The sequence below is a fragment of the Myotis yumanensis genome, unplaced genomic scaffold, assembly GCF_028538775.1.
Source record: "Myotis yumanensis isolate MYYU_CA2020_CCGP unplaced genomic scaffold, mMyoYum1.0.hap1 SCAF_12, whole genome shotgun sequence".
Taxonomy (NCBI): domain Eukaryota; kingdom Metazoa; phylum Chordata; class Mammalia; order Chiroptera; family Vespertilionidae; genus Myotis; species Myotis yumanensis.
This window is the reverse complement of record NW_027223763.1, coordinates 575684-597039: the sequence shown is the minus strand read 5'-3', so window position 1 is coordinate 597039 and position 21356 is coordinate 575684. Positions and strand designations below refer to the sequence as shown.

Genomic DNA, 21356 nt, shown 5'->3' with positions numbered 1-21356 from the left:
GGGAGCCAGTGGACACCACTCACCACAGGTTAATGATTTAATGACGACTTCCCAGCTTCACGTCTCGGGGAGACTGACCGTGGCCTGCACATGCCACCGGCAGTGGCGGGATGCTCTCAGGACGAGCCACCGCCCGGCCAGGCTGGCACGGCAGGTCCCCGCAGAGCCGCGCCAGGCCCCAAACTGTCCTGGTCTCCAGGACCCACGGGTGGGACAGGCACTGGGCCCCTCACTGGGGCGACTCCCACGCGGCCCGCCTGCCCTCTGCCGCCTCGCCCAGAGCTCCTGCCGCCTGGCCAGGGCCCCGAGCACCCCCAGGTGGCCTGCAGGGCTCTCCAGGCGCCCAGCCCAGCAGGACCTGGGGCTGAGGGCCCCCGGGAGGCGCTCTCTCCTGGGGGTAGATGTGAGCGCGGCTGCCCACGGCAGTGAGGCTCAGGCCAGCACGGTCGCCGTCCCCACACGGGCCAGGTGCCCTGGCCCTGACCCCAGGGGAGGTGCTAGAGCCCCGTCAGGTCCACGATGGCCTTGATGAAGATGGCGTCGTCGCGCACGTAGGAGTTCTTGGCCTCCATCTTGGAGACGGGGCAGAAGAGGGGGCAGCCGCTCGCAATGTTCATGTCGCCGACCGGCCTCTGGAAAGAGGACGAGGTCACGTCGGGTCTGAAGGCGTCGATCACGTGCTCCCGGTTGTTCTGGTCAAGCAGCATGAGGGTCACCTAGGAGGAGTCCCGAGGGGCAGTGTGAGGCCCGCCCCCCACCCCCCGTCAGCCCTCCGGGTGGCTGTCCATCCTGACATTTTCTGTCCTCGGACACCTGGGCCCCGAGACTGAGCCGAACGCCACGGACCTGCATCCACTCCCGGGTTTGCTAAGTGCGTCCAGCACATCTGCACCCCCAGCCACGCCAAGGACCAGCCCTTCCCGAGAGGCACCGTGCTCTCTGCTCCGCCCGCCACCAGTTCCGTGCTGGCCTCGCCCTCAAGCCCCCCACCCCTCAGGCTCAGGGGCGCTCCCACCAAAGGAAGGGCCCTCCCGGGCGGGCGGCATCCCACTGGGCGAGTGGCTGTGGAAGCCGGTGCTACCAGAGCCCACGGTGACAGCACCACATGCACGCCCGAGGCCAGGAGCCCAAGAGCCAGTCCCGGCGCCCTCGCCCCGCAGGCCCCGGGCCCCGGGCCCCGGCCCCCGGCAGCCGCAGGGCAGCTTGCGTACCTTTTGGTTGAAGGGCCAGCGCAGGAGGGCGTCATGGGGGCCCTTCATCACCACGAAGAAGAGAGACAGGTGTGTGCCTCGCCCCGTGCCGTCCCCGTTCAGGTACACACGCAGGCACATCTTGTAGCCGTACCTGCTGGTGTAGAAGGCTGCGGGGTTCGGGGGTGAGTAGGGGTGAGGTAGGGGCAAGGCCCGCCCGCCGTCTCCCTGGGGACAGAGGACAGACGTCGCCTCCCCACACACTGCGCTCCAGGGGCACGAGAGCTGCCAGCAGCAGGCGTGGGCTGCCACAGGAGCAGGCCTGGCTGGGGAGTCCCGCCTGGCGCAGCTGCCACGCCTTGTGGCCACACTGATGGCGTGAGTGGCTGCAGGGGGCCAGGAGCCCAGTTGGGGGCGGGGCTCCCACCACAGGAGGGCTGGTCACTGACGCCGGCTCTCAGGGAGGCACAGCGGCTCCCGGCCTCAGTGGACGGGAGAGACTCAAGGGGGGCTCGAGGGGGGAGGACGGGGACATGGGGACTCAAGTTCCAGACGGCACCTGGCGAGAAGATGGCAGGGGTGCGGCCGGCCACGGCCTCCTGGCGCTTCCTGGTGAAGTCGGAGATCTTCCAGACGAACACGCCGTCGAAGGTGGACGCCTCCATCTCATGCACCTTCTGCTCCAGGTCGGCTATTGCCAGGTCCTTCAGGCCGATGCTCCTCTCCAGCTGCTGCACCTGGGGCCGGGGAGCCCAGGCGGACCTGAGGGCCGGGGGCCTGGCCCCGTTCCCGGGGGCCCACTCCCACCTCCCAGGAAGGTGCTGTGAAGTCACCACGCCCACCTCCCCAGCTCCCGTGCTCCTGAGGCTGCCCTGGGCCAGCCTCTCAGTCCGGCTCCGGCCCCACGAGCCCCTGGCGCCCGGCCCCAAGTGGGAGGCTGTCCGGACAGAGTGGGGGCACGTCCATGGCCCCTCTGCCCCGAGTCGGTCAGCAGGGAACAGGTCAGGAAGGGGCTCTGCAGAGGCCGAGGCCACGCTGGAGATCGAGGCGCTGTCCCCAGTCCTGGCTGAGCACAGCCCTGGCCCCGAGCACACACCTTGTTACTCAGGGCTTTGATCCTGTCCTGGTCCAGCCGGTGCTGCCGGCCACAGGCCTCGGCGGTCATGGCCACCCGCTCCACCTCCCGGTTCAGCACGCAGACGATGTTCTCGAAGGTGGCCGTCTTCTTCTCCAGGGCCTCGCACCTCCGCAGCAGCTCTGCGGCCTGGGGCGCCTCCCAGCCGCCCGCCTCGCCGGGGCCCAGGGGCGGGCGCTTGGCCTCCAGCAGCACGTGCAGCAGCATGGTCAGGTGCTCGCGGAGCCGCTGCAGCTCGTGCTCCGGCTGCTTCTCGCTCTCCACCTGCGGAGACAGACCCCGGGAGCTGGCCCGCCGCACCGCCGCCGAGCACACAGGTCAGGGGCCGTCCCGCCGCCGGCCTAAACCCTCATCCCCGTCGGAAGCCAGTCGCTGGCTCATACTGAGTGACAGGGAAGCCGCCGTCACCAAGCTGTTCCGTCCAGTGCACGGACCCGACCTGCAGCCAGCTCCCTTCCAAGCCTCCACGACCCGCTCCAGGTCTGCCCCTCAGCGCAGCTCCAGGAGAAACGTGACCTGCAGGCGAGGCCCCCGCAGGGAGAGCGGAGGCGCTCAGACAGGTCTCCAGGGACGCGGGCGGGACACCAGGAGCCCTGTCGCTGTGCTGCGTGGGTCTGCGCCATGCGAAGCCTGAGCAGGAGCCAGACCCAGGCCATGTCCTCTGACCGCTGAGGGCCCCGGCCTGGCAGGCCCTGTGCCAGGGAACCAGGTCTGAGCGGCACGACCAGCACCAAGGTGCACAGACAACAGGCGAGCAGACAGACCGTGGGGACAGAGGCGGCTATCCCTGTGCCGTGCTCAGAGGAACACCTGAGAAACGCTGCCCGTCCTCACGGACCCAGGCCCTCAGTTAGCTGGGGGGGGGGGGACCTCAGGGAAAGGAGGGCGAGGGACCTGTGAGCTGGCCGTGTGCAGGGAGGAGGCGGGCGGGCCCTGGGGTGGGAGGTCAGTGTGCTGGAGGGTGGCCAGACCAGTGACTACAGCAGAGACGAGGTCACACAGGAAGAGCTGTTCAGGCCGCAGGGGTGAGGGGGGTGAGGGAGGGAGGCGGGGAGGCAGGTGGGGTCCGGGACCCGTTTGCGCCCAGGAAGAATGGAGGACCTTCACGCTCACTGGACGTGACGAGGGAGAGAAGAGTCCAGGTGACCGCTGGGCTGTGGCCAGCAGGGCTGGGCGAACCAAGGTGCTCCTTTCGGATGAGGAGCAGGACTGGAGTGTGGCGGAGCCTGGCATGCCACTGGGTGTCAGGGCGGGGCCGCCAGGAGGTGGAGATCAGCAGAGCAGCCTGGGGCCTGAGCCCGGGCACCTGAGGGCCAGGCGTGGAGGCCAGGCAGTGGGGCAGGTGGACGTGAACAGAAGCCCACGGGGGCCGCTGGAAACCGGGTTCAGGAAGGGCCCACGTGTGGGAGATGGCGACGCCCAGGACGCCTGCTCACCATCTCAGGGCAGCCGACGTCGTGGAACCGGCAGGGCAGCGGGCACTTGCCGCACGTCCTGAGGTGGCCCTGAAACTGCAAGGAGGGACATCAGACGCCGGCTTCGCAGCCGGGGCCCAGTGCACGCGGGTCTCTGCCCCACCCCCCACCTCTTCACTCTCGTCTGCCCAAAACCCAACAGCCCATTTCCAAAGCCAAGATGCACACAGACACGCGCACACACACAGGCGCACACTCACACAGGCACACACCCACACAGGCACACCCACACAGAGACGCACACCCACACAGAGACGCACACCCACACAGGCACACACACACAGGCACACTCACACACACGCACACCCACACAGGCACACACACACAGGCACACTCACACACACGCACACCCACACAGGCACACACACACAGGCACACTCACACACACGCACACCCACACACGCGCACACCCACACAGGCGCACACCCACACAGGCACACCCACACAGGCACACACCCACACAGGCGCACACCCACACAGTCACACACACACAGACACACACCCAAACAGGTGCACACCCACACAGGCACACTCACACACACGCACACCCACACCCACACAGTCACACACACACAGACACACACCCACACAGGTACACTCACACACACGCACACCCACACCCACACAGGCACACACACACACACACACACATGTGCACACTCACACAGGCACACACCCACACACAGGCACACACCCACACAGGCACACTCACACACACGCACACATGTGCACACTCACACAGGCACACACCCACACACAGGCACACACCCACACAGGCGCACACCCACACAGGCACACTCACACACACGCACACCCACACCCACACAGGCACACACTCACACAGGCACACACACACACCCACACAGGTGCACACACACACACAGACACACTCACACACACGCACACACACCCACACAGAGACACACCCACACAGGCACACACACAGGCACACACCCACACAGGCACACACCCACACAGGCACACACGCACACCCACACAGAGACGCACACCCACACAGGCACACACACACAGAGACGAACACCCACACAGGCACACACTCATACAGACGCAGTCACACGCGTGCACACACACACACACGTGCACGCGTGGTGGCCATCACTGAGGCGGGTGCAGCCTGGGCCAGTCCTCAGGACACCGTGGGACCCGCTCCTGCGCCACAGCCTGTGGGACGCAGGTATCCGAGGCCGGGAGGGGGCACCAGACCCCCCCCCAGGCTGGGGCTGGCGCAGGACAGAGCCCTGACTCAGGGAGGACAGACAGACGGACGGACGCTCCCACACGGAGCAGCCACAGGACACCTCAGAGGGGCCCCTCCTGCGCCACCCACAGGGGCCTGGGAGCAGCACCCCCGACGCCGTCACCATCAGCAGCAGGAGAAACCACCACGGAGCAGAGTGAAAGGGCAAAGACACAGTGCAGCCCGACCTCAGGCTCCCAGACAGGAGACGGGCCGGAACCGCCGAGAAGGGACAGGAGCTGCACGACCCCCGTCAAAGGTCAGAGACGCCAACGGGCCGGAAGCACACGTGCTCCGCAGGCGCACGGGGGAGACACGCAAACCCCACGCCCAGACACGCCTGACCCGGCACCAGGCGCGGCCCGCCTGTCCGACTCGGTGACGGGCCGTCCCCGACCCACCGGCCCCCGGGCGGGCGTCTAGTGGACACACCATGGGTGCCCTCTGGCTTCTCACAGCCCCTTCTCCTGGTTCTTTGGAGCCACGTGATCACCTCACAGAACAGCTCAGGACCATCTGCGGCGGAGCCAGCTGACCGCAGCCTGTCCGCCCAGACCGCCGACGCCCCCAGCACAGCGCGCCCGCCCGGGCCCACATCGTCAGGACGACTTTCTGCAGCAGAAAGAGCTACAAATGTGGGCGGTAACAGCCGGACACTGACCAGGACGAACCCTGGTGAGTTTTCTCTTAAAGCCCAGCCAGGTGCCTGCCGCCTGCCCTGAGCCTGAGCCGTGGGATGGGGGGCAGAGGGGGGGCGGCCTCCCCACCCCCTTGAGCCTCAGGAAGGGCCGGGGCTGCACAGGCCTGACTGTCTCCATCCCTGAACGTTGAACAGAAGAGCGGCCACAGGGGCCCCATAGTCATCGCTTCTCCCTGGGCACCAGGTAACCCCAGAGCACGCAGCAGGGCCCTCGAGGCCGAAGCGCATGTCATCTTGCCTGTCTCACAGGGGCCAGGATTCAACTTACTTTCTCGCGTGGGACCTTCTGGCCGCAGCCCTCGCATGTCACAGGGAGCTTGGGGCAGACCTCGTGGTGCGCCTGAGAGAGAAGTGGTCGGAGCGTTAGGGGGACACCAGGCCGTCGATGCCGGGCCAGGCCTGCGCCGGTCACGCTGCACTTGGTGTCTGTCCTCAGCTCCGGGGGCCCGCAGTGCCCATGACCCGACCGAGATGGCACGGACACTGTGGGCCTGCGGGCACCGCGGGGCCCCAGCGATATCAGCACCTCCTCTCATCGGGCGGCTCTGCCTTCACGCCCAGCACTCCCCACGGACACCCCGCCCAGGCCCCACCGCGGCACCGCGGGCCGGCACACAGCACCTGCACGTCAGCCAAGCAGCAGGCAGCGTGGCAGTGCTGGCAGCTGAGGCTCCTCTGCGGGCACTCCTGCTCCACGTGGCGCTCCTTCTCGCCGAGGCGGACCAGGCCTTTGCACGCTGGGCACTCGGTCAGCAGGAACGGGCAGAGTCCTTCGTGGCAGCTCTGGCAACAGAGGGAGCAAAGCGTCCAGAGAGCGCACGCAGGGCCCTGGCAGCCAGGCCCACCCGGCCGGCCGATGCCACCCCAGCTGTGGCTCCCGTTCCAGTCGACCCCACAGTGGCCGCCCCCAAGGGCCACCGCCCAGGTGCCGAGAATTGAAATCCCTCCGACACCTTTGCTCCGGGTCAGAGGTCAGGACCAATTCCCACTGGTGGCACCCACCCACCCCACGACGCCAAGAACGTCCCTCCCTGCCCCCGACCACAGGGCACAGAGGCTCTGCTCCAAGTGATGTTCAGGGGCCCCGGGAGCCCTGGCCAGGGAGAGGGGCGCACGGGCAGCGAGGGAGACACCAGAGGGGCAGCCACGGGGGCGACACAGGGACAAAGCCGGCTGGGTGCCAGCGGCCAGGACAGAAGGCAAGCGAGTGACCAGAACCAATGGCTGTGAGAAGGGTCACGGGGGGCAGAGCAAGGAGACACTGGGAGCCGCAGCCCCACCTCCCGGAGCTGGCGGCGCAGCGTGACAGGCAGGAAGGCGCCAGGCGTGTCCTCAGGAGGCAGGTCCCAGCTGGGACTCTCCGGGTGACAGGTGAGGAGAGACCGGGGGGCAACCCAGCAGGAGCCAGAACAGCGGGAGAAGGACAGGGAGGAAGAGGGTGAAGCTCAGACCTGGGGAGTCAGGAACGGAGGGGACCCAAGTGAGCCCCACCTCAGGCGGCTGCTCTGCTGTGAAGGAGCCAACAGGGAGACAGACACCGAGCTCCTGAGGGGCTGGGGGGGGAGGGGGGGCGGGGGAGCGGGACTGGACGTGTGCTGGGAGCCAAGGGGGTCTGCCAAGCCTCGCTGGCCACAGGGAGGAGGGGCCCGGCCAGGCCTCCTGCTGGCTCGGCCCCAGCAGAACCCCCCCCCCCCCCCCCCACCGGCTCGGGGCCTCTGGGCTGTGGACCGCCTGCCCCGCCAGCACTGGGGGCAGGACCCCGCCTGGGCCCCGTCTCTGCAACTGAACCCGAGGGGCCTCTGCGAAGACCTCGCGCAGCAGCACGGTCAGGGCACCTGTGCTCCCAGCAAGTAACTCCTGGGGCCCGGCTGGCGTGACCCATGAGCCAGGAGGCCACGGTTCAATTCCCAGGCAGGGCACAGTGGGGGGCGTGCAGGAGGCAGCCCATCAATGCTTTTCTCTCATCATCGATGTTTCTCTTTCCCTCTCGCTGCCTCTCCGGAATGAATAAAAACATATTAAAAATAGAAAGAGAAACAAACTCCTGGGGGGCGTGGGCAAAGCGCCCTGGAGAGGGCAGGCTCTGCACACGGGACGAGGCAGCCAGGCCATCGTGGGTTGCACCTGCCACCGCCCCGGGGCCGCGTCTGCAGCAGGGACCCCACCCACCGCGGCACGGGCAACGGGCTCCATCAGCTCCCTCGGAGACCTCCAGAGAAGCACACGTCAGAGAAAGCAGCGTTTACTCAGCCAGAACCCCAATCGACGTCCAGGCCAATAGCAGAGGCGGAGTGCGCCCGGCCGGCTCTCCTCCCTTCGGCGGCCGTCCCCAGCGTGTCCTCTCGGGGCCCCGCGCTCCAGAGCACCCAGCAGGCCGCACCCACACCTCGCTGAGCTCTCAGGAAACGCGAGACGTCATCGCAGAGAGAAATGTTCCGAGGCCACACAGGCCTCCCCGCTGTCCACATGCTCATCTGAGGCGCACGAGCATCTCACAGCGCCACCCCCGCGCAGCAGCTTGAGGCCACCGTGTGGGTCAGCAGTGCTACATCGAGGCCACGGCCAGCGAGAGTCCCAGGGCAGCACCGCCTCCCACATGACCGGGCCCAGCGCTCAGGGACTTTCCAAAGCCGGGGGCAGCCAGGGACTTCCCAGCCGCACGCCTGCGGCCGTGGCAGGAGCCCAGGACTGGCTGCCCTGCCAGAGCCCAGGACGCCGTCGCCCACACCACAGGCCTGGAGGCGGCAGAAACCCCAGAGGCATCAGCGGTGGGGTTAGCCCGCCTGTCCCCAGGGATCCCCGGCTCTCAAAAGGCAGCGCGGCACCCGAGCTCCTGCCCTCCCAGGAGAGACCCTGACCCTGCGGCCTGGAGGCCCGGGCAGTGACAGCCGAGGGTCGGCGCAGCATCGCCCGTCTGTGCAGGCACCAGTGGCCTCTGGGCCGCCGAACTCCGTCCACAGGCAGACATCTCTCACTCCCAGAAGGCACAGGGGGCGGGAGCCCCTGCACCCCAGAACTCCTCTGGCAGAACTCAGCGGAGCCCGAAGACCATGTCAACGGTCCATAGAGGACCGCACTGCCACTCGCGCCGGAAGCAGAGGGGAGAGCCCCCCAGGAATCAGGCTCCCCACACAGCCCGACGGCCGCCACCCCCCGCCCCCCTGTCCACACCGAGGCGGCTCAGTCCCAGCCTGTGGCCTGGGCAGCCCTGGCAGGGGCTCACCTAACCATGGAGACCTGGGCTCCACACAAATAGCCCAGCCTCGCCAAAGGGGGCTGCCCGGTGGCACCGAGGCCTGTCCACTCTGACCACAACCTGCTCCAGCCCCTGGCGGCCACTGCACCTCCTGAGCCAGCCTCCTGCAGGCCTCACGCCCGGGGGCCCTCTAGGCTCTGCCTCTGTGTCTGCTCGTCTCGCTGAGCCAATGTCCTCCAGGTCCCCCACCCTGGACAGGGCGCCCGCCTTTTTTACGGCTGAATAGTGTCCCGTGGTGTGGACAGGCCACCTCAGCTGGTGGACACTGGGCCACCGTGACCCTTGTTACAAGTAACCCTCTGCAATGTCGCTGTAAAGGGCATTCATCAAGAGAGGGGACCTGGAATTGCCCTAACTGGTTTGGCTCAGTGGATAGAGCGTCGGCCTGCAGACTCAAGGGTCCCAGGTTCGATTCCGGTCAAGGGCATGTACCTGGGTTGCGGACACAACCCCAGTAGGGAGTGTGCAGGAGGCAGCTGATCGATGTTTCTAGCTCTCTATCCCTCTCCCTTCCTCTCTGTAAAAAAATCAATAAAATGTACTTAAAAAAAAAAAAAAAAAGAGAGGGGACCAGGCCCTGGCCAGCAGCTCAGTGGTTAGTATCAGCCTGAGGGTCACAGGTTCAATTCCTGATCCAGGGCACAAACCTGGGTTGCAGGTTCATCCCTGGCCCCAGTCAGGGCTCGTGTGGGAGGCAACCAATCAATGTATTTCTCTCGCATCAATGTTTCTCTCTCTCCCTCTCCCTCTCCCCCCTCCCTTCCATTCTCTCTAAAAAAAAAAAAAGAAAAAGGAAAAATATCCTCAGGTGAGGACGAACAACAACAACAGAAACAAAGAGCGGTGACCAGGCACCTCTCGGCCTCCACGCCCATCACACTGAACCCCCAACATGCGGACACAAGACACAGGCACCTGGCCTGGCAGAGACAGGCCCTGGGGCAGATGCACCTGTGACCCGGGACAAATGTGCAGGTGACTCTGCAGTTTCCAACATCAACACAACTCAGAGTAAGAAAGCGTTGGCCTGAAGACGCAACAGAGAAGTCCCACCACCGACGGCTGGTTCCTGCACGTTCGGCACACGCTGCAGTGGCTTTCGGGCAGCACATGCCCCCCACACCCGGAGTAGGGGCTGCACCCATTCCACAGGTCAGGAAACTGAGGCCACAGCCAGGGCTCCTTGGAAGGGTCTAGGTTCTGTGCGACTGGGTATCTAAGCGGGCACATTAGAAGTGCCAGCTGCCTCTTTCACAGACGTCCGACAGATCCACACGGTAGCGTCACGCAGGCCCACCTGGCACCACAGCGTGTGGGAGGTGGCCTCCCGGGGGCGGTGCCGCAGGCAGGCGTACCTCGTACTCTTTGAGGGTCCCCTTCCAGGTGCAGCCGTCGCTGGGGCAGATGGCTGGCAGGCTCTCCACCTCCCTGCGGGCAGCATTGTCGGGGAAAGCCTGGGGAGACAGCGACCGTGTGAGCAGCCCGCAGCCGGCCCCGAACCCAGGCCCTGACCGCAGCCGGTCCGAGCAGGAGCCAAGCGGGCACCTCCAGCTGCTTAGGGGCGTCTGCCGCGGGTGCTACGACAGGAAACGCAGCGTGTTTTCTGTTCGTTTGGGTGTTCAGCCTCAGGACCCCTTACCGAGCTGCTCTCCAAAACCGAAACGCCTTCTTCGTAGATGCCCTCGTGCACACAGGCAGCGCAGTTCTGGGGCCCGGAGCTGGGGAGAGGGTGCTGCATGAGACCTGCTGCCCAGGACAGGGGCGGCCCACGCCCCTCAGCACGTCAGCACCGCCCCCGTCAGCGACAAGCACACCGCGGTGATGTTCAAACGTTCAGAACGGAGAGAAGATCTCTCCTGTGACGGTCACCCACAAGGGGAACGAGGCAGACCCCGGAGCAGGTGTGGCCCGCCCGCTCCGTGCCACAGTGCCCTGCCTCGCAACTCGCCCGGCAGGCGCGACACACCCACCGCCAGCCAGCGCGGCACTGGAGGTGTCTGTGCGCACGTCGGCCACAGGATGCCAGCAGAAACCACCGCACTAACACACGCTGACCTCCACCCACACAGTGCGTCTCCGCTCAGCTCTGCCCAGCCCTGCAGGGTCTCACCTCCACCCTCGTCTGCAGTGAACCTGTGCCCTCAACGAGGGTTACCTGGAGCACAGCCTGCCTGAGCCTCTCTGGCCGGCTAGCCCTGCAGCCACCGCCCCCCGCCCCCCCCCGCCCCTCCCCGCCCCCCCCCGCCCCCCTACCTGAGGATGTTGCTCAGACAGAAGGAGCAGTAGCGGTGGCCACACTGTGCCTGGAAGGGCCTGCGCAGGACGTTCTTACAGGCTGAGCACAGGTACTTGTCCTCCAGCTTGGTCCCCAGGAGGGTCTTGGAGAAGCCGGGCTGCAGCACGTCTAGGGAGCCGGGAGGGGTCACGCTGGCTGCAGCCATGGAAGTCGCGTCCCCCGAGAATGCCAAGCCCTGAGGAAGAACAGAGGCATCGAGGCAGTCGAGAGGCGCCCGGCTCCGCAGTCACCCTCCGGGAAGTGCCGGCCTGGTGGGCAGGACTCTAACTGGTCAAGCTGACTGGTAGCAGCATGACCTGGACGCTCGGGAATCCATCCGTCCCATCTGCCGCCACAAACTTGGAAACCAAGGCTTAGCGGGTGTGGCGACCTGCCCACGCCACATGGTTGGCATCCGCACGCCCACCCGCAGGGCCTCGGCCAGCGGGCTGTCCTCCCCTTCCCGCCGACGCGAGTGCCCGGCGGTGCCCGGCCTCCTGAGGGTCCCACACTAACTCCGACGCTGCATGGACGGCCCCTACAACAGGTCATGCACCAGCCTGCAGGGCCCAGAGGTGGCCACGCTGCCCAGCTGCCTCTCCCACACCAGCCGGTGCTGCTACTCTGCCCCTGCCAGTTGCCACGGCCCCTGTCCCTTCAGCAGGCTGAGGGCGGGGGCACCTCCAGCTTCAGAGATCTGAAACCGCACATGGAACTCACTGTCCGACACCCACAGCATCAGAAGCCAAAGAAACGGGAGCTGCTCCCCTTGGGAAGGGGCACGTGCCCGGCGCCCAAACGGAAGCACTGTCCCCCCAGGACGGCTCCACCCTCCGGCCTCGGCCCTGCAGACTCCGCTCCCCCTCCGGCCGCGGCCCCGGCGGGAGCCCCAGGCGTTAGGAAACGACACCCCTTCCCAGCAGAGGGGCCTGCACAGAGCGGCCAAGGCCCCGTTGTGGGGCCGACACCACAGGAAACAGCGACGGGTGGGGTGCCGTCGGGCAAAACCACTTTGAGACTCTGAGTCTGGACTTGGCACTTGAGGCCTCACACCGTGCCGAGGTCGCAGCACACGGACACGAGTCTCTCGCTCACTCGATCGCAGGCCCCCGCGCTGTCTGCACACGGAGCTGCCTGGGACCCTGGACGATCACCCGTCCACCCACGACGAGGTGACCTCGTCCTTCCCGCCCACGCGGCTCAGACCCGGCGGGCGAGGAGGTGGCCCAAGAAGAAACCTTCCGGCGGAGGATCTAAACCCGAAGCACCGATGCGCTAGGAGCACCGGCCAGGGCGCCGTGGGGTCCCGGGTGACCTGCTCCCCCCCCATGGGAACCAGGCCTCAGGGCACTCCTGCAGGACACACACCCTTCCCCAAACACCAGTGCGCTCCAAACACCAGCGCTCCTCCCACCACAGCCTCGCCCTCTGCCCGATACAAAGCAGTGTTCACGGAGGCACTTGGGTTCCGTGGCGTCAGGGCCGGGCAATGCCGCCCTGTGGAGAGGGGCACAGGGACCAGCACTTTGGGGTGTTTGTTCCTCTTCCCCGGTCCTGGCACAGAGCTCCCCAAGCCCTGGGGCTGCCTGTGTGAGGGGCCAGAGGAACATCTGTCAGTCACAGCCCTTCCACCAGCCCGCCCAATCCCTGCGGGGAGCGGGCTGCAGATGCCCCGAACCCCCAACGGCCAAGGAGGTGACCAATCACGCTCATGATGGGGCCCCCACAAGCCCCCAGGACGGGGTCAGAGAGCTTCGGGGGGGGGGGGGGACATGTCTCTGTGCAGGGAGGACGGGGAGCCCCCCATCACTCAGCCTTTCCCAGCAGAAGCTCTGGACGGGGCGGTGAGTGTGTCAGAGGCTCTGGCAGGGCCCAGAGCAGAGACCACGTCCCAGCGAGGGCCTTGGGAGCGGCAGCCTCAGGGCTGAGTGGGGTGAGGGGCTGGGGCAGGAGAAGGGGAGGCTTCTTCAAAGTGTGTGCGCTGTGCTGACTGCAGGGAGGGAGGGCGGGAGGGAGGGACACACCAGTCGGCCGCCTCCACTGGGGAGCGAGTCTGCAGCTGGACATGTGCCCTGACCTCTGGGTGGAAGGTCGGGGCTCAACCACTGAGCCACACCAGCCAGGCCAGGACAAGGCTTTAAGAAAAGCACTAATTAGAATCGTGTTCGTTTGAAATTCAAACCACAGTAACTTCTGCGGCGTGTACGTTGTACGGCAATAACACTGTTTTCTTAAAAAAGACAAACTTGAGCGGCAGCTCGGGGCTGGCCGGGACGCCCCCTAACATCGTAGCTGTGACCAGGGCCCGGCCTCGCTGGGCGGGGTCAGGGCGCCCACTCCCGGCTGCGAGCAGCTGTCCTGCCACCTCCCCGCGTCCATGACGACCCCACTCCAGGCCCCGGGCCGGGCAGCTGCCTCCACTCCCAGCCGCCCCCAGGCCTCACCACCCCTCCGGCCTCTTTCATCAGCGGACCCGCCAGGCTCCCCAGGCCCGAGAGAGACCCCGAGGTCCGAGAGGGACCCCCCAGGCCCAGGGTCCGCCTCCGCTCAGGCCGCGGGGGCGGGGCTGCAGGCTGACCTGGGCACCGGGCAGCTCCTCGGTTAGTGACCAAGAGGCCCCCGGGGACACCCCGCCCAGGGGAGGCTGAGCGGACCGCAGGGGAGGCGCGGGGGGACAGGCTGCGGGGGTAGCGGAGGGAGAAGGCGGCCCCGCAGGTGCGAGAGCTCAGCGCTGCCCCGGTTCGGCAGCTCCGGGTCCAAACCCCAACAGGTGGGAAGGCCCGTCTGCGGGCAGGAAGCGGCGGCCAGGCGGGGCAGGTGAGCCCCCCTGGGGGTCGGAACGGGAGGGGCGAGACGCCACGGGCCGCAGCGACGCCAGGGAAGAGGGGTGCCGTGACCCCGCGTGGTGGACCCCGGGCCGTGACCCCGCGTGGTGGACTCCGAGCCGTGACCCCGCGCCGTGACCCCGAGCCGTGGACCCCCGGCCAGGCGCCCGCGGGCGTTCGCGAACTTTCCTGCGCCGGCCCCGCTCCGACTTTCAGTTTCCGGTTCCCCCGCCCCGAGAAATCCCCTCAGGCCCGCGGGCGGCGGCGAACCTGCCTCCCCGCCCTGCCTCCCGGCGCCGCGCCCCCGCCCAGACCGCGACCCCGACGTCGATCCCCGCGGTTCGACTCACCAACGGTCGCCGCGCGCCCGGAACTGCACGCCCGCCCGCCGTGCCGCCGCCGCCGCCGCCGCCGCCGATGCCGCGGCCCCGCCCCGCCTCTGACCTGACGAACTGACATAAGAGCCTAACAGGAACGCGCAGGGAGCCGCAGCGGGCTCTGATTGGTCAGATTCCCCCCCCCCGCCCTTCTTCGTGCCCGCTTTTCTGACGGACAGACAGAAGAGCCTACCAGGAGCACGGAGGGAGCCGCAGCGGGCGTCGATTGGTTGGCGCTGCCGTGACGTTATTTCATTCATTCCCTCCGGGGTTGCTCCGAGCAGAGACTGCCGGGCGCCCTCGCAGCTCTGTGTCCACGGAGCTCCGTGCGCCCGGGAGGACGGGAGGGCGGCAGGACGGCAGGACGGCAGGACGGGAGGACAGGACGCCCGCAGCAAGGCCTTCGCTGCCCTCACCTCCCGAGAACCTGGCGGTGGCCATGAAGGCTCAGGCTCAGGCCGACGCCCGGCTCAGCGCAGGCCCTGCGTGAGTTATGTTTGTGAGAAAACACGAAAAGGCTCTGCTCCCTTAAAGGGTCTGAAGGCGACGAGGTCTCCTCTCGGGTAGGTTAGTGTTCTGGAACTAAGTAGTGGTGATGGATGCCCGACCTTACACATGTACAAATAACACTGAAATGGATGGTTTAATGGCGGATTTTATATGAATTTTACCACCAACAAAACCAAAAATGCACAAATTATGGCCTCCAGACACACGGAAATGTGGAACACGCAATGGAAACATCTGGAAACAAGGCAGGGGTCTTGGCCGGAAAGAAAGGAGCAGCGCGGGGAGTGCTGCCCCGAGGCCAGCATGCTTCTCTCGTGCCAAGACCCAGTGGAGGGTCTCTCACTGAGCGCGGGCCTTGCTCAGTACCTGGCAACCAGCATCCGAAGGGAACTGCATTCTTCATTTTGCGGAAAAGAACATGGAGACTCAGAGGTAAGACTCCTTTCCCCGGTCACACAGCACACCCAGCACCTCCGCTCCAGGGGACTCATTGGAAGCAACAGGCTCTGAAGTTGCGTCATGTGACTAGTCCACAGGGCGTGGGAAATGCTTGCATCACGCTGCGTCAGTCATGACTGGGTTTCCAAGTCGGAATTTCCCTGGGAGATAGCAGCCCGGCCGCCCTGCCTCTGTTGCATGTTCCACGAACTCCAGGCCGAGCCGGCCACCAGCAGTCGTGGAAACCTCCCACGGACAGCTCGTGGCTAGGCGAGCTCTCAGGTGTAGGAAGCTTCCCCTTTGTGAACCCTCCGCTGGGAACTCCCTGCAGGAAATGGTTCTTGCTGCAAAGAAGAGGTTCCGCGCTGCACAATCAGGAAACTGTCCGCCTGCCTCTGCAGTGATCCGGGAGGGTCACTCCTCCAGAGCAGGGGTCAGGCGGAAGGGCTGACTGGAGCCACCTGGTCCTGCCCACGTCCAGAGATTTCTCCTGAGCCAGCTCTTGGCTCCTGGGAAGGCAGCCAGCTGCCTGTGGCCGTCACTGAAATGATCCCAAGATCCCAAAGGACGTGCCGGTGCTTCCAGCATGAAAAACGCTCTTGCTTATCGGAAACATTTCTGCTTTTGCAGGGTTTTCACGCACACACATAGATGTATATTTTAATTTGACTCTGATGCTAGGCCTGCCAGGTGAGCGGAGTTGAGAACCGAGGGAGAGGGAGCGTGGGTGGCAGGGCCCTGACCAGGAAGTGCTGCCCCACCCCCGCCTGCCAGCTCTGAAGGGGTGACACCCCCAACCTGGCAAGCTGGAAAGGGGTGACTCACTCTGGTCCTCGGGCAGCTCAGGGGATTCCCAGTCAGGTTCCTTCCTGCCAAAAAGAAAGCGAAACTCAGCCCGCAGCCGCAGCAGGGAGGAGCCAGGAGGCCCCGGGACAGCCCCGGCAGGGAGGGGCCAGGGCTGGGGTCTCAGCTCAGCAAGTGGCAGGGCCGGTCGGGCCTAGAGCAGCCGTCCTGGCCTCAGTGCCCCCCAGAGGAAGGCATTTCCTGGCTGCAGATCAGGGTCAAGGCTGTGTGGATGCGGCTGCTGGGGCCTCCCCTGTCCACGGTGAGCAGACCAAGGTGGGAGGGGGGCTGCCACTGCCACCTACTCTGCCTGGAGGCAAGCAGCCCACCCCCCTCCTGCCTCTGGAGCCCACCCTGCCTCCTTTGTCTTCCTTGCTCACCTTAGCATCTGTGCCTGACAGGGACGGCTCCTAAGGTGCTCACCTCACATCCGCTACTCACTCAGGCCTTTGGAGGACAGACACCAGCTTGCACAGGAGACGGGAAGGGTGATCTGGGCCCCCACTCAGGACCTGGACATGGGACACCCTGCATGTGCCCCTCCGGCTGTCTCCAGAGCCTCCCGAGGCGGGGCCCCCTCGCCAAATACAACCCGCTTCTCTGCTCCCCCGTCTGCTCATTTTTCAGACACTTTAAGGTCAACCCCGGCAGCAGCTTCTGAAAGAAGCCGGTTTCACTCTCACTCAGCCGTCGTCTGAGGGGCACGCTTCCAGGAGGGCCTGGCCCGCCAGCTCTGCCCCAGAATTCCCCTGCACCCGGGCCAGCCAGCAGGGGCTCCCCCTCCCGCCTCCCCCCAAGTGCACAGCCAGGCCACCCTCCCTGAGACGTCCCCTGAGGGAAGGAGAAGACAGGGGGGGGGGGAAGCCACCCCACCAGCACCCGTGCTCTGGGACCAGGAGGTCGCCCAGAACTGCAGGGAGGGCGAGAGGCCCAGGGGGGAGGGTCTGCCCAGGCCGGCCACTGGCTGGGAGCCCAGCAGGAGAGCAAGGGCGCACAGAGCCGGGAAGGACAACTCCGTCCATCTGCACCCGCTGTGGACGGGGAAGGACACGCAGTAACACAAGTGGGGCCTGTTCCCCGTTCACCACCCCACGCTTCTGGGAACCACTGATGCCATCACCAGTTCAAACCCCGTCTGTGCAGCACAGAGGGCACTCGGGAGGCTCTGGAAAACGCCAAAGTGCCAAGAGGAAAGCAAAGATGCCCCGCATTCCCTCACCACAGACAAGCGCGGCCAGGATTCCCAACCAGTTAGCACCCACCTCCCTTCAGGACACCTCAACACAAATGCCACCCCACACCCGGAGCCAAAGGCCAGCAACAGCCTCCCACGCAGAGCTGAAGCTGCACCAGCCAGGCCCTCACCTGGAGCATCTCCCCTCCCCCGCCGTCCCTGTCCCTCCCCCTTCCGTGCCCCCCCCCCCCCCCGCCCAGGTGCCTGGCAGGCCTTAGTGTCTGGGGAGAAAGATAGTCTTGCTCCGGTGGCCTCTTGTTGAGGGGGTCCCCCCACTCGCCCCAGGTGACTAGAATCGGCTTGAGCGCCTGTGTCCTTCCCCGATGTGGGTCCCTGAGGGCAGCGGCCTCTGGGGCCTCATTCTGGGCCCGTTCTCATTGGATGGAGAACCAGTGGCCCGACTCCTCCCCGGCACCGCGGCGGGCCCGCGCGCGCCACCTGCCGGCTGAGGCGGGAACTGCCGGCGAGCCCCCGCGCAAGCTCCCGCACCTGCTCGCTGCCCGCACCTCGCTCCGACCTCCTCGCTTTGAATCTGCAAACCTGGAAAGGCTCCGCTCACACTCAGCTCAGCAAGAGAGGCCACCTGGCCAACGTCGGCCTCCGCGGGCACTCCCTGGCCCACCACTGCCGCCCGCCGCAATGGTCCGGCCACTCCGCAGCCCAGCTGGGACCTCTGACCCATCCTGCCTCCTGCCCACGGTCCTTGCTTCCGCAGGCCAGGCCCATACCTGACTCCTGACCAAAAGCCAGGGGGGATGGTGGCTATCCTGGCAGACACCCACAGGGTCTGAGGGCACCTGGGACCAGATTCCCCGCCTCCAGGCCTGACCCCACCTGGGCAGACACGACACCACACAGCCCATGCAACTTCTCGTGCTGGGGTGCCAGCCATGCCCTGGGAGAGAGCCTGGCAGTGGGCTCACCGGGCCAAGTGTTGGTTACATTGGCTGAGAATATATTTTTTAATATATTTTATTGATTTTTTTACAGAGAGGAAGGGAGAGGGATAAAGAGTTAGAAACATCGATGAGAGAGAAACATCAGTCGGCTGCCTCCTGCACACCCCCTACTGGGGATGTGCCCGCAACCCAGGTACGTGCCCTTGACCGGAATCGAACCTGGGACCCTTCAGTCTGCAGGCCGACGCTCTGTCCACTGAGCCACACTGGCAAGGGCTGCTGAGAATATCTTAACTGCAGTCAGGTGAGGGCACTGCCTCTCCTCCTCTGTTACTCTCTTCTTGGCTCCAGGGACCCCCGTGTGGAAATAAATAGGACCTCAAATGAAATTTGAGAGGGTCTGTCGGGGGGAATTCTTCCACCCTACCACTCTGCATCCATCACCGCAAACAGGTAGAGAGACACCTGCATCTCCAACAGATGTTTTCCCAGTCCCTACCCCAGTGGGAGGAAGACTTTCTCCCTGCCTGGCAACAGCTCAGCCAATGAGAGGCTGTCACAACGCAGCGATGAAAAGCCACTGCATTTTGAACTCCCAAGTTTCCACCAATGGACTCCTTGTTAGTAACAGCCCCTCCCAACTACCCTCTTTCCTCTATAAATGCAGGCTCCTCTCCTTTGTTCTTGGGACCTGCTGGTTTGTCCTAGACTAGTGGTTGGCAAACTGCAGCTCGCGAGCCACATGCGGCTCTTTGGCCCCTTGAGTGTGGCTCTTCCTAAGCCTTAGGAGCACCCTAATTAAGTTAATAACAATGTACCTGCCTATATAGTTTAAATTTAAAAAATTTGGCTCTCAAAAAAAATTTCAATCGTTGTACTGTTGATATTTGGCTCTGTTGGCTAATGAGTTTGCCGACCACTGCCCTAGACGAACGTCCTGAATTGTGATTCTTTTATTCTTTTTTTTTTATTATTGATTTCAGAGAGGAAGGGAGAGGAGAGAGGGATAGAAACATCAATGATGAGAGAGAATGATGGATCAACTGCCTCCTACCTGCTCCACTCTGGGGATCCAGCCCACAACCCAGGCATGCGCCCTGACCGGGAATCAGACCTGGTTCATCATAGGTCGGGCGGGCTCTTTGCTGTCCTTGAATGAACCCATTTTTTTTTCTAGCACAATAACTTTCACTCAGGGGAACTTGAGATCATTTCGCTGGAGCTTATGGGACATATTTTTGCAGCTCACAGTCTTGCTGGCCTGCCCTGGGGTAGGTAGGCCTCCAATGGCTGCCAACTGCCCCCCCCCCCCCCGCCCCCCACACACACACAGTGCCCAGCACTGGACGTATTTGGGAGTGGAGAAGAAACAAGGTCTGTAGTAGGAACCAGAAGTGAGTCTGTGCAAAATTCTTCCCATCATGCAACGTGCAAAATTGTGAGTGGACTCAGGTCTCCCCAACCCCTGGGCAGAAGGGAATCCGTCTCCTCTGATGAAAGCAGCCCGTAATGCAGGATTGTGATTTAATACTCCTAATGTTGCTTTTCCTTTTGGGTGGGGTTGCCCTTATCAGAACTCCTGTATTTGTGCAGCAAACACCTACCTGTAGGAATGCTACCGTGAGTCCGTCGTGCAAAGCCGCGAGGATTACCCAAACCAGGGTCAACACTAACAGTCAGACACCGATTCGATCAGACGCGCTAGAGAAGTCGGAATCGCCCGCCGGTTCTTTCCATAACACAATCTGCAAAGTCATGATGTGAGCATTCCGAGAACACAGCCAGAAATGTAAGCAAAAGCTCTAGACACGCATTTGTTAGTCCGTACAAATGTTATGTTTCTAAATTGTGTGATATTTGTGGCACTTGTCAGTTTTTAAAAAATGTAGCATTTGTCCTCTTATACAAAACTATCGTAAAATAGCCCTAGCCGGTTTTTTTAAAAAAATATATTTTATTGATTTTTTACAGAGAGGAAGGGAGAGAGATAGTCAGAAACATCCCAGGCACATGCCCCTGACCGGAACTGAACCCGGGACCCTTCAGTCCGCAAGCCGACGCTCTATCCACTGAGCCTAACCGGCTTCGGCCCTAGCCGGTTTGACTCAGTGGATAGAGCATCGGCCTGTGGACTGAAGGGTCCCGGGTTCGGTTCCCAGCCAAGGGCACATGCCTGGGGCTCGATCCCCAGTAGGGGACGTGCAGGAGGCAGCTGGTCAATGATTCCCTCTCATGGATGTTTCTCTCTCCCTTCCTCTCTGAAATCAATGAAAATAAAAATTTTAAAAAACATAACTGTGAGATATTACGGAATTGTTGTAAAGGAATATACATTATACAAAATATTATACAAAAATGTTTCCTTTTCTAAGTTTGGTTTTTTATCTTAAAGAGAGTCCTACCCCACATTATGTCTGTCCACGTCTCTGCGTCACGTGAGCGCGAGCCCAGGAACACACCTGCCTGCAGCCGGCCAGCCCCACAGCAGGAGGAGGGACGGGCGCGCAGACACTCCCTGGCCGGTCTGTGGGCGCGCTCCCGAACCCCTTCCCGAACCCCTTCCGGTACCGGGCCAGGCCGGGCCGGGCTGAGCCAGGCCCATCCCCAAAGGTGCGACCCGGGAGCGGCCAGCCCCCCTCGTTGGACCAAAGGCCGAGTCCCCCTCCGCTCATCACCCTCCTTCCCAGGCACCCCGTCTCTCCCTGCGCACAGCCCCCCACACCCTCTTCCTCCCGGGGCCCGGCTCCCTTCTCCCCACCCGCGCCCCCTCCTCTCACGACCCCGGCCGGGCGCACACCACCCCGACCCGCGTTCCTCCTCCCGCCCTTCCGCGCCCCCTCCCGCCCCAACCGCGCCCTCCTCGCGCCCCCTCTCCGCCCTCTCCGCGCCCCCCTCGCGCCCCCTCTCCGCCCTCTCCGCCCCCCCTCCGCGCCCCCCTCGC

General features: G+C 64.4%; 1 protein-coding gene and 1 long non-coding RNA gene across 3 annotated transcripts; both read right to left on the bottom strand.

The window, feature by feature from the left end:
- Nucleotides 1–23: 23 nt before the first annotated feature.
- TRAF2 (TNF receptor associated factor 2) lies at nucleotides 24–14498 on the bottom strand. 2 transcript variants are annotated; one of them, XM_070430225.1, is made up of 11 exons: nucleotides 14465–14498; nucleotides 11268–11485; nucleotides 10654–10732; nucleotides 10370–10468; nucleotides 6380–6541; nucleotides 6027–6098; nucleotides 3762–3836; nucleotides 2287–2589; nucleotides 1750–1927; nucleotides 1212–1360; nucleotides 24–716 (listed from the first exon to the last, which is right to left on the bottom strand). In XM_070430225.1, the coding sequence occupies exons 2-11, from the start codon at nucleotides 11453–11455 to the stop codon at nucleotides 498–500; spliced, it is 1524 nt and encodes a 507-aa protein (XP_070286326.1). In that variant the 5' UTR covers nucleotides 11456–11485; nucleotides 14465–14498; the 3' UTR covers nucleotides 24–497. The 2 variants fall into 2 exon arrangements, with proteins under 2 accessions (XP_070286326.1, XP_070286327.1); XM_070430226.1 differs by having other exon boundaries at nucleotides 1750–1918.
- Nucleotides 14499–18457: 3959 nt separating this feature from the next.
- On the bottom strand, nucleotides 18458–21105 carry LOC139020589 (uncharacterized). Its single transcript, XR_011473333.1, has 3 exons — nucleotides 20818–21105; nucleotides 20020–20160; nucleotides 18458–18793 (listed from the first exon to the last, which is right to left on the bottom strand). It is a non-coding gene; the product is annotated as an uncharacterized lncRNA (long non-coding RNA).
- Between the last annotated feature and the right edge of the window lie 251 nt (nucleotides 21106–21356).

Excerpts from the sequence above, each read along its gene's own strand:
- TRAF2 (XM_070430225.1), bottom strand. The coding sequence starts at position 11,455 with ATGGCTGCAGCCAGCGTGACCCCTCCCGGCTCCCTAGACGTGCTGCAG. Across the intron at positions 10,733-11,267 it reads TGTCTGAGCAACATCCTCAG|CTCCGGGCCCCAGAACTGCG; the intron begins GTAGGGGGGCGG and ends CCCTCTCCCCAG. Across the intron at positions 717-1,211 it reads GCTGGCCCTTCAACCAAAAG|GTGACCCTCATGCTGCTTGA; the intron begins GTACGCAAGCTG and ends GACTCCTCCTAG.